Source organism: Cervus canadensis, chromosome 1, assembly GCF_019320065.1.
Source record: "Cervus canadensis isolate Bull #8, Minnesota chromosome 1, ASM1932006v1, whole genome shotgun sequence".
Lineage (NCBI taxonomy): Eukaryota > Metazoa > Chordata > Mammalia > Artiodactyla > Cervidae > Cervus > Cervus canadensis.
In genome coordinates this window covers 4,977,858-4,994,342 of record NC_057386.1, presented here as the reverse complement: position 1 = coordinate 4,994,342, position 16,485 = coordinate 4,977,858, and the positions used below count along the sequence as shown (strand labels likewise).

General features: G+C 49.3%; 1 protein-coding gene across 7 annotated transcripts in view; it reads left to right on the top strand.

Annotated features, from left to right (window-relative positions):
* Nucleotides 1–16,485, top strand: part of SLC39A11 (solute carrier family 39 member 11) — a 365,940-nt gene that overhangs the window by 121,691 nt on the left and 227,764 nt on the right. For all 7 annotated transcript variants that reach the window (XM_043453277.1, XM_043453139.1, XM_043453212.1 and 4 more), the window contains one exon: nt 10,067–10,225. In XM_043453277.1, coding sequence (XP_043309212.1) covers nt 10,067–10,225 — 159 coding nt within the window. The remainder of the gene's footprint in view (nt 1–10,066; nt 10,226–16,485) is intronic.

The window sequence follows — 16,485 nt, the reverse complement described above, 5'->3', positions numbered from 1 at the left end:
GGGAGTCAGACACGACTGACCGACTGAACACTCCAGTTTCACACTGGAACCTGGATACAGAACAGACTGTCTCTGGTGCCAATGTGGTTCATTAGAGTCTGGAGCAGCCTTCCTAAGAGTTAAAGAAAGTGAATATGATTTACATGTAATAACATGCACACATCTTCAAGTGTCAGCCCAATGAAATTTTTTTAATTATTATTTTTTTAAGTTAAAGGATAATTGCTTTACAATATTGTGTTGATTTCTGGCATACATCACCCTGAATCAGCCATAGGAATACATATGTCCCCTGCCTCTTGAACTTCCCTCCCACCTCCCACCTTCGTGGCTGTTGACAATTGTATCCAACTGTTTACCCATCACCCAAAATGGGATCGAAGACGTTTTTGTCACCCTAGGAAGAGCTTCTGTTACGTAAGTCAGTTCTGCCTCTCCTCAGGCAACCACTCTGTAATTTCTGTCACCATCAGTTCAGTTCAGTCGCTCAGTCGTGTCTGACTCTTTGCGACCCCATGGACTGCAGCACGCCAGGCTTCCCTGTTCATTACCAACTCCCGGAGCTTGCTCAAACTCAGGTCCATTGAGTCGGTGATGCCATCCAACCATCTCATCCTCTGTCGTCCCCTTCTCCTCCCGTCTTCAATCTTTCCCAGCATCAGGGTCTTTTTCAGTGAGTCAGTTCTTAGCATCAGGTGGCCAAAGGATTGGAGTTTCAGCTTCAGCATCAGTCCTTCCAGTGAACACCCAGGACTGATTTCATTTAGGATGGACTGGTTGAATCTCCTTGCAGTCCAAGGGACTCTCAAGAGTCTTCTCCAGCACCACAGTTCAAAAGCATCAATTCTTCGGCGCTCAGCTTTCTTTGTAGTCCAACTCTCACATCCGTACATGACTATTGGAAAAACCGTATCTTTGACTGGACGGACCTTTGTTGGCAGTCATATTTCTGCTTTTTAATATGCTGTCTAGGTTGGTCATAGCTTTTCTTTCGAGGAGAAAGTCTTTTAATTTATGTCTTTTAATTTCATGGCTGCAGTCACCATCTGCAGGGATTTTGGAGCCCCCCCCCACCCCCCCGCCCCCCCGCCCCCCCGCCAAAGTAAAGTCTGTCACTCTTTCCATTGTTTCCCTATCTATTTGCCATGATGTGATGGGGCCAGATGCCATGATCTTAGTTTTCTGAATGTTGAGTTTTAAGCCAGCTTTTTCACTCTCCTCTTTCACTTTCATCAAGAGGCTCTTTAGTTCTTCTTCACTTTCTGCCATAAGGGTGGTGTCATCTGCATATCTGAAGTTATTGCTATTTCTCCCAGTAATCTTGATTCCAGCTTGTGCTTCATCCAGCCCAGCGTTTCTCATGATGTACTCTGCATATAAGTTAAATAAGCAGAGTGACAATATACAGCCTTGACATACTCCTTTCCCGATGTGGAACCAGTCTGTTGTTCCATGTCCAGTTCTAACTGTTCCTTCTTGACCTGCATACAGATTTCTCAGGAGACAGGTAAGGTGGTCTGGTATTCCCATCTTTTGAAGACTTTTCCACAGTTTGTTGTGATCCACACAGTCAAAGGCTTTGGCATAGTCAATAAAGCAGGAGTAGATGTTTTTCTGGAACTCTCTTGCTTTTTCGATGATCCAGAGGATGTTGGCAATTTGATCTCTGGTTCCTCTGCCTTTTCTAAATGCAGCTTGAACATCTGTAAGTTCATATTTCACATACTGTTGAAACCTATACCATAGATGGGTTTTAAATTTTCTTGTGCTTGAAAGCAGTAGGGCTCTGTGTGTGTGTGTTTATATACAGGTTTCTTTCAGTCAATATAATGTTTGAAACTCCTCTATGTCATGCTATCAGTAGTTTTTCCTCTTTTTATTGCTAGGGAATATCTCATTTTATAAATGGACTATGGTGGGTTTGTCCATTCTCCTGTGGATGGACATTTGGGGTCCTGCATTTGGGTTTCAGTTGTGACTGAAGCTGCTGTGAACACCCCTGAATCTTTGTGTGGACAAATGTTTTCATTTCTCTTGGGGCAGGTCTCCAGGGGAGGGGTCACTGAGTCACAGGGCAGGTTCTTTTTGAAGTTCCAGTGCTCTTTCCTAGTTTGGAAATTACATACCAGCTGGTAGGCCAGGCCTTTGTCCATCATTTTCATCAGGTGGGTGTGGCTAGCAAGACTTAGGTCACCCAGGCAAGTCTGCCTCAACCAACAACTGTAATTGAAGCTGAATGTAAATGGTTATAATTCTGAGCTGTTAGGTTTAATTTTGTAAAATTTACACGAAGCTGGTATAGTTTGAGGGTTTTTTTTTTCTAATAAAAGATTAGGTATAGATAGAGCTCCCATATGAATTTGATTCATGCCTGAGTCATGGCTGAGAATTGACGTGCCGCACTGGAGAGCTGACTCAATGCAAAATTTATGAGCCCCTCCCCACACCCGTGGGCTTCTGACGGGTGACTCACTATTGAATGGACATAAGCGACCTCATTTTGCAGGATTTCGTGCTGAGTTTTCTTTCCTCCCTGTCCCTCTGCTTCCCTGCTGGTCAGCTCTTTGCTGCCCCCCCCCCCGCCCCCACCCCACCGCCACTGATGTTCATCGTATTGTCAGTGAACTCTGTGCAATAATATCCTCCCCCTTTTTTATTAAGAGGGATATTTCGTTTTGTAGCTTTGCTTTTCCTCCAGTCTTTAAACCGTCTTCACTGTCACAGAAGAAATGCTTAATCGCACCCATCATGCCAGAATATTCTGATGTGTCCCTCAAGACGCTCTTCACAAATTTCACGTGCATTTCCAGAGCTGAAATTGTCCTAAAACGAGCACTTAAGCAGAAATGAAAAGGTTGCCTGCTGTGGGCAGGCAGGTGTTTAGCTACTGTTTGTGTTGATGCTATGCTGGTACCCTGACACCAGAGGGAAATTAATAGCATTATAAAGTATGGATCCCTCTGGCATTTTGAGAAGAAGGATCATAGGAGTTTTGCTCGGTTTGGGGAACTACAGATGGGAAATATGGAATTTTACTCTCAAGCAACATGAGAAACAGCTTGCAAGTGTCTGCTGATTTCTTTCTTTTTTTTTAATGTTAAAAAATGATCTTATTTGAGTCTAGCCGATTGTCTGTTGATTTTAAATGTCTCCTCCTCTGCAAGTGCCTTTTGGCCTTTTTTTCCTCTCTCGTCCAGGCTGTGATTTAGGAGCCTTTAACAAAAACACACAGTCCAAGCAGGTGTCCCATTGTCATGCAGAAACCTGTCTGAAAATTCAGCTTTTGTCCAGTGGATCCTCTTCCCGCTTTGGGTTTTCACTGTGAATCAGGGTCTGCTTAAGATCAAAACATTTAAAACTATCATATCATAAATTTACAATATTTACTTATATATTTACATATTTTAAAATTATATTATCAGTTTATTTTTAAAAATTTCCCCTAAGATATGTGCATGTATAGTTTAACAAATCAGGTTGTTCTGTGGGGCTCGCCATAAGCAAGTCTGCTGACTGTCCCCGCCCCCGATTCTCACATAGGGGTTCGCGAACACCAATTTTAGCTGTTTCCTCAGTTGTTTTGCCTCCACAATTTCAACTGCATGCCTACTCTGACATTTCTTGACTTTTTCAGCTTTAAGAATCTTCCATGATTTCTTGGTGTGGAAGGTGAGGATTTGGTTCTCTTATCCATCCCCACCCCTCCACCATCCTACACAACAGACACTGTATTTTTTAAGGTTAGTTCAGTAGTTCCACAGTCACAGCTTAAAAATGGAATATTGTTCAGCTTCAAAAAGGAACAAAATTCTGACAGCATGGATCAACCCTGAAAGCATTATGCCAAGTGAAAAAAGCCAGACGTGCATGTGAAGTGTCTGTGCATGGGTATTCAGTAGGTCCCTGTAGCCTGCCACGCTCCCCTGTCCATGGAGTTCTCCAGACAAGAATACTGGAGTGGGGGCCATGCGCTCCCCCAGGGGATCTTCCTGACCCAGGGATTGAACCCACGTCTCCTGAGGCTTCCGCATTGCAGGCAGATTCTCTACTGCTGAGCCACTGGAGAAGCCCCATGAAGTGTCTAGATTAAGTAAATTCAGAGGGACAGAGAGTAGCCTAGAGCTTACCAGTGGCTGGGGGTGGGGTGGGGGGGGGGCAGGGAGCTCCTGCTTCGTGGTCGCAGAGCTTCTGTTTGATGACAAGGCTTTGGAACCTCTGCTGATGCTTGCTCCACCCTGTGAGCGTCATTAATGCCCCTGAATTGTCCAGACTTTAAAGAGCACCTTTTCTGTTGTATATATTCGACCTTGCAGATAAGTGCTTCAGAAATAAACAGTAGCTTACATTGTTAAGACTGTGGGTGGTGTTCACTTATTTCCCTTCCTGTGCAGTTTTGGTGTCTTCCAGAGTTGGTGGTGGTCTCCGTGTTTCCCCCTTTGCCTGGCTTTCTGAGCACCCGTCGTTAATCCACCAGTCATCTCTCCCACCGAGAACTGTAGAGTCTCCCCACACGCATTCAAACCTCCTGGGCTCCACAGTCTGCCTTTTCCCAGAGCCCTCCAGCCCCTCTTACCATCTGGTTCTCTGAGCCTGTTGCAGTGTCGGTCTGATGTCCCTATTTTTTTTTTTTTTCACCGCCTGGAGATGCCCTTTATTTCCTTCCCCCTGTCTTGACTTTCTTGTCTCATTGCCTCATCTCATGGAGTAAACACATCATTGAGTGTCTTTCTGAGAAGGGGCGTCGGGGAGGTTAGTCTCCGGCTTCTGCAGACGCAGAGCCTGACCCGGGGACCCCCTGCGCGAGGAACCTAGGGAGGACGTGCTCTTTGGGGGAGCGGCTCTGCGCGGCTCCATCTGATATCTTTCCGGCTGGTGCTGCTGTCACCAGGCTGGTACAGTGCCCGGCAGGCCGGTAAATCTAGAGAGTCGTCGGGGCGAGGGATAGCGACTTTGTTCAGGAAACTGGTGGACCGAGAAGATGGTGGGCCGGTGTCCCAAAGAACCATCCCACCCGAATTCAGGCTGCTTTTATATTAAAAGGGGAGCGGGTGTGCGTGCCTGTTGCAAACTTCCTGGTGTCAGATCCGCTGGTCTTTCCTCTGTTCACGTAGGTCAATCATGATGTTCCTATAAGCCTCCAAAAAGACAAACGTTATTCTCAGTTCTGCAGCTTTTTATCTCTCTCTGAGTGGAGAAATGTTTTAGAGCCTGGGACTTCCCTGGTGGGCCAGGGGTTAAGCAGGGGACGTGGGTTGCCTTCCTGATCCGGAAGGTGTCACATGCCGAGGAGCAGCTAAACCTGTTTCACCTCACTCTGAGCCCACGCACCTTAGGGCCCAGGCCCTGCAACAGGGGAAGCCACCGCAATGAGAAGCCCCTCACCGCAGCGAAGAGTAGCCCCTGCCCCCTGCAACTGGAGAAAGCCTGTATGAAACACTGAAGATCCGGTGCAGCCACATAAAGGAAATGAATAAATAGATGAATAAAATAAAAATAAAAGCCAGAGCCCTGAGAATGGACTATCCGGTGTGTTTAAGGTACCTGCTCGCTGCAACTAGAGAAAGTCTGTACGAAGCATTGAAGACCCAGTGCAGCCAAATAAATGAAATAAATAAATAGATAAATTAAAAAAATAAAAATAAAGATCAGAGCCCTGAGAATGGACTATCCGGTGTGTTTCAGGCTACGGGCAATATTCTTACAGCAAAAGCAGTAGAATACAAAGTTAGAAGGAAAAGAAACAGACCCAGTGTGAGGTCAGATTTGCTCTCCCCTGGTGCACCGGCAGCTCGGGTTGTCTTTCTAAGCAGGGTTGCAGCTGCCGGAGGACCTTAGGTACCTGTCATCTGGAGTCACGAAGGGGACTGGTTGGTAACGACTTTTTTTTTTTTTTTTTAGCTTATTCCCTGGAGTCTTGTGCCTGGTGATTACCACCTCCTCTTCACTAGACTGTCCCCTCCAGGCCCTGCTTCTCAGGGGTAATTGAAGGTTAATCAGATGCACTACTTCCTGCTTCTGTATCAGCTAGTTAATATGTCGCTACATACAGACTTTAAAAAAAAGCCTAACATTTAAAGGAGCTTTCCTAGTGTTGACAGTTTCAAGGAAGCGACCCGTGTTGAGGGATTATCTTAAAAAAAAAAATACAGGATTTATCATACAGTCCAGGAATCACACTCCCTGGTGTTTACCAAATGAGCTGAAGAGTTACGTCCGCGCAGAAGCCAGCACACGGATGTGTACGGCAGTTTTATTCATAATTGCCAAAACGTGGAAGCAGCCGAGATGTCCTGCAATAAGTGAACAGATAAATAAAACCATGGTCCATCCAGACAAAGGACTATTATTCAGTGCTAAAAAGAAATGAGCTATCAAGCCATGAAAAGACATGGAAGAATCTTAAATGCACTTCACTCAAGTGAAAGAAGCCAGTCTGAAAAGGCTGAATCCTGTACAGTTTCAACTATAAGGCATTTTGCAAAAGACAAAACTGTGGAGCCACTAAAAAGATTAGCCGTTGCCAAGGTTGCCAGGGAGCAGGAAGAGATGAACAGACGGAACACAGGAGTTCTAGGGCATGGAACTGCCAGTCCTGATACCAGAATAATAGATACGTGTCATTGTGCATTTGTACAAACTCAGAATATGCAGCACAGAGAGTGATCTCTAATGTAAGCTGGGAACTTTGGGTGATAACCACGTGCCAGTGTAGGTTTATTGGTTGTAGCAAATGTCCCACCCTGGTGTAGGGTGTCGGTAGTGGAGAGGTGGTGCATATGCGGTGCAGGGAGTCTGTGGGAATTCTCTGTACTTTCTGCTCAGTTTTGCTGTGAATATAAAACTGCTCTTAAAAGAAAAAGCAACACATGCCTTTATCTGCTGCATCAGCTTCCTGTTGCTGCTCTAACAGAGCACCACAAGCATAGTGGCTTAGAACGACTCCGATGTCTCATCTGACAGTGCTGGAGATGAGAAGTCCAGGCTGGTTCTAACTGGGGTGAAATCAAGGCGGCCGCAGGGCTGTGTTCCTGCTGGAGGCTCCTGGGAAGAACCTGTTGCTCTGTCTCCTCCGCGTTCTAGAGCCCACCGGCCTTCCTTGTCTCATGACCTTTTCTCCATCTTCAAGTCAGTGGCCTAGCATCTTCCAGTCTCCCCTGTCTGACCATGCTCTTGTCGTTTCTTCTTCTTTCTGACTCTGACCCGTCTTGCTCTCTCATAACATTCCTTGTGATGACAGGGGCCCTACCCAGCTCACCCAGGATCATCTCCCCATCTCAGAATCCTTAACCACAGCTGCTGAGTCCCTCTTGCCATGTAGGTGACATGACAGGTTTTAGGGATTAGGAGGTGGTCATCTTTGAGAGGGGTGCTTCCCAGGTAGCACTAGTGGTAAAGAACCCGCCTGCCAATGCAGGAGATGTAAGAGACGTGGGTTCGATCCCTGGGTCAGGAAGATCCCCTGAAGGAGATCATGGCAACCCACTCCAGTATACTTGCCTGGAGAATCCCATGGACAGAGGAGCCTGGCGGGCTGCAGTCCATAGGGTCACAAAGAGTAGGACACGATTGAAGTGACTTAGCATGTACACACACATCTTTGGGGGAGAAGTGATTATTTTGTCAGTCACGTATGCCCTTTATTCTTTCTTAAGTTAATTAATTTATGTTTGCACTGGGTCTTCCTTGCAGCGCACCAGCTTTCTCTAGTGTCAAGCGGGGGCTACTCTCCAGATGCAGAGCCTAGAGACTTCTCATTGCAATTCCAGTGGAACCCAGCTCCATCTCAAGACCGATTCTTGGTCATGTTCCGAGTTGTGGGAGGCAGGGAGACTGGCGAGGAAAAGGAAGGAAGGAAATCCTGTTGGGTTCTGGGTTTGACTGGAGGACAAAGGACAGGGATTCTTAAGGAGGGGACCCACCTGAGTCGTCGGAGATGTCTTTCCATGTCCAGCATCCTGGATTCTGGCCAAGCCTCCCTTGAGAGGCACAACATTTCTGATCTGCCTCTTATCACTTGTCCATGAGAATATTGTGTATTTTTCATGTGTAGAGGCAGAAAAAAGATTGGTACCCAGTGATGCCTAGGGACAGAAGGGAGCTTTGACAGAGGAGGTTGGACTTGATGTTGAGAAGGTGATGGGGTGCCGAGGCTGGGGAGGTACCCCAGTGACATCGACAGGGATGAGATATGGGGAGGGACTGGAGTGGTCTTACTGACGATGTGGTCTAAATGGGAGGCCCTGAAACATGCAAGGATGGAGGTTGCCGGGCATGTCTGTGCCGCCTCTGCCTCTGTGCTGGTCTTCCTTGGTGGGAGCTTACCACAAATGGCAGCTCCAGAGGGCTGTTGAATTCTAAAGCAGGTGAGACAAAGTCTGGGAGAGGGATGAATTAGCCCCTGGCATAGAGGAGGTTCCCACAAGCTTCCTCTGATGGTCCCATGGAGCTAAACTGATGAGCCACTTTTATTGTTTCTGGGAGTCTAAATGCAAGAGACCTGGGTTCGATTCCTGGGTCGGCAAGGACCCCTGGAGAAGGAAATGGCAACCCACTCCAGTATTCTTGCCTGGAGAATCCCATGGACAGGAGCCTGTCAGACTACAGTCCATGGGGTCACAAGAGTTGGACTCGACTTAGTGAGTAAACCACCAAACCTAGACAGCGTATTAAAAAGCAGAGACATCACTTTGCCGACAAAGGTCCGTATAGTCAAACCTGTGACTTTTCCAGTAGTCATGTACGAATGTGAGAATTGGACCATTAAGAAAGCTTCGTGCCGAAAAATTGATGCTTTCGAATTGTGGACCTGGAGAAGACTCGAGAGTCCCTGGGGCAGCAAGGAGATCAAACCAGACAATCCTAAAGGAAATCAACCCTGAATATTCATTAGAAGGAAATGATAAGGAAGCTCTAATACTCTGGTCACCTGATGCGAAGAGCCGACTCCTTGGAAAAGACGCTGATGGTGGGAAAGATTGAAGGCAAAAGGAGAAGAGGGTGGCAGAGGATGAGATGGTTGGAAGGCATCACTGAGTCAATGGATATGAGTTTGAGCATAGAGGAAGATAGAGGAGGACGGAGGAGCCTGGTGAGCTGCAGTCCATGGGGCCACAAAGAGTCAGACCCCACTGAGCGACTGAGCAACAGCTGAGGCAGGTGCAGTTTGCTACGGGTGGCGCTAAGATTTTTCCTGGGAGCGTCTAGTGCCGAGCCAGTGACTGTGTGTGGGTGACGCTTCGCAGAAGAGAAATCATTCTCTTTCCTCACGTATTTGCTCTTTATTGTTGTGTTCGTAATACCTGGTTCTGTCACTCGGGATGTTATTTTGGAGATGGATGATGCAGATGTATTTTTAAAGGCAAGGCGTCATTAAGTAATTTTAGAAACCCATTCAGCATTGTACCTGTCAGCGCTGACTGTCACACGGTTGCAATGGGTCGTGGGTGTACTCTAGCCACGGCGTCACGGCATCTATAAGAGGAGACAACTGTGAGTGATTGTCTAATTCACTAAACCCTGGAGAACTTTTGATCCCATTGACTCCGCTGCGGCTCGAGTCCAGCTTCATTTCTCTCCTTTCCCTCTTGTGGTTCCCTTCTCACTGAGGTGGGGATGGTCCCACTCTGCTCAGTTCCCTGGATCTGCCACTTCCTGGCTCAGTGACCTTGGGCAAATGATCTTATTACTTCGAGATTCAATTTCTTTATCTACAAACAGCAGCTATGACAAACCTAGATACCGTATTTAAAAGCAGAGACATCACTTTGCTGACAAAGGTCGGTATAGCCAAGGCTATGGTTTTTCCAGCAGTCAGGTACGGATATGAGAGATGATAGCAAACTAGACTCCCTCTTCACAAGGTCAACTCCATCCTACTCCAGATTAAGTTCTCACAGCGGTAGATTTCTCATGGGGGCTTTTTGCATCGGAATGGTTCCTACCTACCCCTGATGATTAAAGGCAGACACTGAAGAGTTCCACCTGGGCCACAGAGAATTAGGAAAGTCCCCACTGGAAGGGCTTCTGGGGATGGTTTAATGGTCTGCTGCTTTTCTCTGCTTTGCAGGTCATGCTGGCGGCTTCCTACTGGTCCCTCCTGGCCCCGGCGGTGGAAATGGCCACGGCCTCCGGCGGCTTCGGCTCCTTGGCCTTTCTCCCCGTGGCCGTCGGCTTCACCCTCGGAGCGGCGTTTGTCTACCTGGCCGACCTCCTGATGCCTCACTGGGTGAGTACCGCTCCCCGCTGGGCTCCTGCGTCAGGGCGTGGTAGCTCTGTGCCGTGAATCCACTTCTGTTCAAGCTCAACACCCACGGTCGTGTCTCTGTTAAGTGGCCAGTGATATCGAAATAGATACTTCCAGCCATTTAGGACTTTTACCTAGAGGGATTGAATTGTGGCTGAAAAGAAAATAAGCTCTCGGTGGTCTGACTCATCATCCCTTCAGTTGCATTTTGGAAAGTTCAGATTTTAAATGTCAGATCTCATTGAACGCGTGGAGAACAACTTGACGTCATTCGGTGCGGCACTGTCTGCAGGAGTGGACCTCAACTGGGGCAAGGGAGTGACCGGGACGCTGGGCTGACCCTTAGAGAGCTTGTGACGTCACCGGGGAGCTGACAGCACGCAGAACCACAGCAGAAGACCCTCAGCAGAGCATCCGCTCCATGAACGCTGGTTAATAGGAGGATGAGGCGGGGAACCGGGCATCAGGGCTCTGGAGTGGGCTCGCTTCCGACACGAACCAGTTGTATGTCCCTTACCCCAGTTTTCCTTCTTATGACCTGAGGGTTGATAACTCCCATTAGGGGTTGCCAGGTAAAAATTTTAAAAAATCTAAAAAGGCACCAAGGACTTCCCTGGTGTTCCAGCAGTTGAGAATCTCCCCTGCCAATGCAGGGGACATGGGTTCGATCCCTGGTCCGGGAGGGTCCCACAAGCCTCGGGGCAGCTAAGCCCGAGCGCCACACATAGCCTCGACCAGTGCTCTGTGACGAGAGAGTCTGCACAGCCATGAGACCCCAGCTCAGCCAGAAATTCATTACTTAAAGAAAGTGATAAGCACCAGAATTTGGGTGAGCCGATGATTTTTTTTTTTTGCCTAAACAGTGCTGGGGGTTGGGCTTGGGGAATGAGCTTGTCCTTGCTTACTGAGAAGCCCGATACGCAGGGCAGGCTGCATCCTGGCTGCGGTCCCTGAGCAGAGAGAGCCAAAGCCAGACTGTGAGATTGTGGTCCAGCGCCATCGGCTGAAACCAGCTTGGCTGAAGGGTGGCCGTCAGGAAGGACCCAGTGCAGGCATGCGTCACCTTACCAGGCGCGGTGTTTTAGCAAGTCCCCGAGGTGGGCAGAAGCTCCCCCGAGAGACCTGGGCTGGGGCTTGAGTTCTCTGCTCACCCAGGAAGGGAGGAGGCGCGGGAAGGACCGTCCGGGGGCATCGTGATGGGTGGGAAGCAGGTCGGAGCCCCTGGAGTCAGCAGGGCTCGTACCCCCGGAGGTAGGCTCACCTTTCCCCACCTGCCTTCTTCCTTCCCCATCGGAGAGAGAGAAGGAAGAGCCTCGGGAGGACCGTGGCCCAGAGGCTCATGAGAAACTGACCACTCTTGATCCGGAGGAGTCTCCTGGAGAAGACTCGAGAGCCTCTGGACCGAACGGCTGGTTGTGCTGTGATGTCGTCTCGGAGGACAGACTGCGTGTCACTCTTGTTCAGTGAGAGTTTGAGCGGCCGTGTCAAGCCTGTGGTCCTCTGCCCCCCGGGCCCTCTGCTTCCTTGCTGTCAGACACGTCTGCCTGGTGATGGCTCTGAGCGGGTCCTGGGGGTGGATTGCCATGTCCTGCTTTCCAGCCCACCCGGCTTCCGTGTAACCTTGCCAGTGGAGTGCCTTCTCCTCGCCCGGGCAGGAAGGCCAGTGGCGTTCACTCCCGGATGGCAGACCGGGGCTGGCACGGCCCCTGCTGGTCTCCTTCTGCCTTCCCACCTGAGCCCCCCCGCCCCCTGCCGGGCTTCCAAGGCAATATGTGGCAGAGGGCTCTTTGTCTCGTGAGGAGTCACCGTTCCCTGGTGCTGGGGCGGGGAGGGCGGGAGTATCAGTGTATTTGATCAGCTGCCCAAACGCAGAGGCTTTCTCTGGGCAGTGTAAACAGTCATTTGTTCTGTGCAGCGGTACCTTTTTTTTCCCCCTTAACTTTTTGCTTCCTGTTTGCTCTACTGTATGCTTTGAATATGGAGAAGATCCCAGGGCGAAGTCTTGGAAAATGAGGCCTGGTTGGGGAGTGGTGGGTGAGCACTGAGGGAGGGAATGAAAGGTCTTCAGAAAGGGTGTAAGAACCACGAACGCCCAGGACCTCGCTCACTGGCAGACAGATCAACCTGGCAGGAAGCATCTGTTCTGGGACGTTTTAAGAGAAGTTAGTTCATGCTGTTGATGTCAGAAGGGGAATTTGTCTTGGACGGTCTCATAAACAGATAAGCATTGCTTATAACTGCAGCAGTACCCAAATGCAAACTTGACTCTAAGAGTGGAGCTGGGGAGCTGTCTGTCCATCCCTCTGAGACGGGCTGGAGGTTTCCCTCGGTCTCACTGTGGATTTGCCAACCAGACCCAGAAAGGGCAATAGCTCGGACGTAGGGAAGACGCATCTTGGAGTCTTGAGTTGTTGGGTTTTGACCCTGAGTCTGGCTAGTTGTCAGCACTGATTGAGCAGCCAAGGGGAATACGGTCTTCTGGGGGAGAAAGTGGTGGCCAGAGTTTGGTTTCAGAATGCTCACTGCAGTTGGACTTTAGGAACCAGGAGTTCCGTGGGGCGATTCAAACGGAGATCTTTTCAGTTTCCTGTTCATCCCACCTTGCGACAAAGCCTCACGGCTCAACACTCGGCCCGGGAGCAGGGCGCAGCCGTGAGAGCAAAAGGCTTTGGCTGCAGCGATGACAGAGGGGGCTCGTCCTGCAGAACGAGCACCTGGAGGAAGGGGGCCCTGCCTGCAGAAGACCCCACAGCCTCCGCTCTGTCCTCTGGGAGGACTGTGCATGGAGTTTGGGTGAGAGGGAGCAAGCCAGTCCCTGGCGAAACAAGCCAGTGCAGGAGTGCGCTCAGCACAGAGGTGCTTTGAGGGATTCTTTTTAAAATTGTTTCGAGCATTCCCTAAACATATCTTTTTAACTTTTCTTAAATTTTTCCTTGGCCTTGTTTTTTTTTTTTTTTTTTAGTATTTCCTTGGCTGTGCCACATGGCCTGTGATCTTAGTTCCCCGACCAGGGATCGAACCTCTGTCCCCTGCACTGTGAGTGCGGAATCCTAACCACTGCAGCCCCAGGGAAGTGCCTGCTGGAGGGATTCTGACATTGACCCATGACGGTCCAAGCACAGGTGCCTCTGCGAGCCCACATGGGAGGTGCCCTCCCTATTTCTTCTTAGGCATTCAGGACCTGAAGGGTGGCAAGACTCTGGGAGGGCGGGAAGGACATGGTTAACCCTGACCTTGTCCGCTAACTCGGCTGCCCTGTGTTTGTCTCCCTTTTGGAGCTCGAGCACCACATGGCTCATGAAAAGGGCTTTACTCATCACAGCCTGTCAGGTTGAACCCGCTGTGGCCGCGTTAATTCCGCTTGTCCAGTCGCTCCCTGAAAGGGTGTTTATTTTCCTGCATTTATCTGAGGGTGGGGTGGAGAAGGCGTACACGGTCACCGTTAATGGGACACGAGCTGACAGAGTTGTGCAGAGGCTTTGCCAAATGATGGCTTAATGAGAGGGGAAATGGGCAGGGGTGGCTGGGGAAGGTGGAATCGGCCAGGCCTGGGAGGAGGGCGGAGGTGGTGAGTGCGGCCGAGGCCAGTCCGAGCTGGTGCTCCCCCCCGGCCGGCTCTAGGGAGAAACAGAATGGACCGTGGACAGCCATCTGGAGATGCTGGCATTTTTGTGATCTTTGCAGTTTGCTTCTATATGAAGTTAGGATTGATGGTGACTGCGAAGACTGCACCTTCAGCGTAAAGCAGTGATTTTTCTGCTGGTGGGTGGGGGGGAGGGGAGGGGAGGGGAGGAGAGGAGGCTGGCTGTGTATCTCCATGGCCTCGTGTCTCTCTTTTTAGTCTTATTAATATTGCATTAGTACAACACACAAATCTCATTATAAAAATTAAACATTTTTATGTGACAGTTCTTTCTTGCTACAGACTGTGTCCTGCTAAAGTTCAGGTGTTAAACTTAATTTCCAGCATGTGGTGTTAGGAAGTGGGGCCTTTTGAAAGTGACCAGGTCATGAGGGTGGAGCCCTTGTAAATGGGATTAGTGCCCCGATAAAGGAGCCCCCAGGGAGCTCCCCTCTCCGCCTCTAGCACATCAGGATGTGTGCACACTGTCTGCGAGCCAGGAAGTGGGCTCTCTCCAGACACTGAATCTGCTAGCACTTTGACCTTGGGCTTCTCAGCCTCTACAATTGCCAGAAATAAATTCCTGTTGTTTATAAGCCACCTAGTTGATGGTTATTTGTTACAGTAGCCTGAAAAAAAAAAAAAGATATCTGGTTTTGGAGAATTCCCTGGCAGTCCAGTGGTTAGGAATGTGCTTCTGCTGCAGGGGGGACTGGGGTGACCCCTGGTTGGGGAACTAAAGAAAAAAAATGTCAGCCGGAATGGAGTAGGATGCTTCCTTTTTCCTGAACTCTTCCCAGATCAAAGTCAACCATCATCATCAGTTTAGTGGGTACCCTTCTAGATTTTTCTCTTTTTTTTTCCTTTAGGAAAATGATTTACATTGTATCTTATAAATATTAAGACATAACCATTCTCTCCTATGCTTATATTGTTTAACTATGCTTCAAATCAACTCTAAAGCAACCTAAGCCCTGACTCCTGTATTTAGACTTCCCTTCTCTTTACAAGTGTACGTGCCCGCATACATTTTTGCACAGTTGGAACTGCCTGTGCATTCTCTTCTTGTGTGTTATTTTTAAAATTCGAAGTGATTTTCGTCTCGTCGGTTTAGCACCTGTACGGAGTCCTTCCGTCTTGGTGCAGCTTGCCGGACCACCTCCCTGCCGCCGAGCAGTCAGGTCGCTCTGTGCTTTTACATGTGTGTGTGTGTGTGTGTGTGTGTGTGTGTCCTGGAGACGTGGTTTTGTTATGTGTTTCCTAAAAAACAAGTAGTAACATACAAGCTGTGATGCCGCCACTTGATTTTGCAGCTTTGCTTTCCATCTTGGCAGCCTCCTTTCTGGGAGATACCTGCTCCCCGCTGCTTTGCTCCCTGCCTGGGGATCTGACATCCGAAGAGGCCGCCCAGCACCGCCGGGGACGGGGACGTAGACGCTCCTGTCGGGCAGCGTGGCTGATGACGCTGACTGGTCAGGCTCCGGGGTCAGCAAGTGACGGGGGCACTGCCTTCTCCCCAGCGCCCTCCCTCATGAGTGTCCCGATCCTGTTCGGTCTCCCTTAGTTTTTGCCGTGATGGCACGGAAGACGCCTCTGCTGAGAACTTAAAACGAGCAGGGTGGGCACATACCTTTTTTAAAAAATAATTTTTATTGGAGTGTAGTTGATTTTACAGTGTTGCGTTATTTTCTACTGTGCAGCGAAGTGAATCAGCCACGTGTACACATAGATCCCCTCCGTTTTGGGTTTCCTTCCCATCGAGGTCACCGCGGAGCACCGCGTTCCCTGAGCTGTGCGTGGGTTCTCGTTAGCTCTCTATTTTGTACGAGGTATTGCACATGCTTCTCATATGTACTCAGCTGTTGCTGGTGCCAGCTTCCGGCCGCTGGAGTTGCTGTGAGGGGCCACGTGTGACAGCTATGTGGAAGGGACAGATGCTGCAGGAGGTGATTATTTTTCCCCAGGAGGGGTGAGGCCTGTCTGCCTCTCCTTCATCGACTCTCTCCGTCTTTAGCGTTCTGATTCTACTTAACGGAAGAACACCTAACGGAGGAGGTGGAGGCGGGGGAGAACGTCAAGGATCACTTACGGGAGGAGAAACTGCAGCGGCCTTTCCACTTGTAGCGTCTGTTGTCGTTGTTGTCCTTGAGTTGCTAAGTCGTGTCGACTCTTTTGTGACCCTGCAGCCAGCCAAGCTCTTTTGTCCTTGAGATTTCCCCAGGCGAGAATAGTGGATTGGGTTGTCATTTCCTCCTCCAGGGGATCTTCCCAACCTAGGGATCGAACCCACCTCTCCTGCTTGGCAGGTGAATTCTTTACTGCTGAACCACCAGGGAAGATCCCAGAATTCTGGTATTAAAAAAGAAAAGTGAATTTGTATCTGGTATTTGTATTTGTATCTGGTATCAAAGTGAATTTTACAGATGGAGATGTTGGTCTGGCCAGTTCTTTGAGAGGAAGGAGCTGGATTAAAGCCCCTGGAAAAGCTAAAAGATTGTCGTCTCCCATGTTGAGCCCTGGGGATGCATGACAGAAGATGTGTCAGCCGCAGTTGGACGTGGACACCGGCTCTGAGGATGCCCTGTGCAGCTCCGTGCCTGTGGCTCCTTTCATCCTGTGT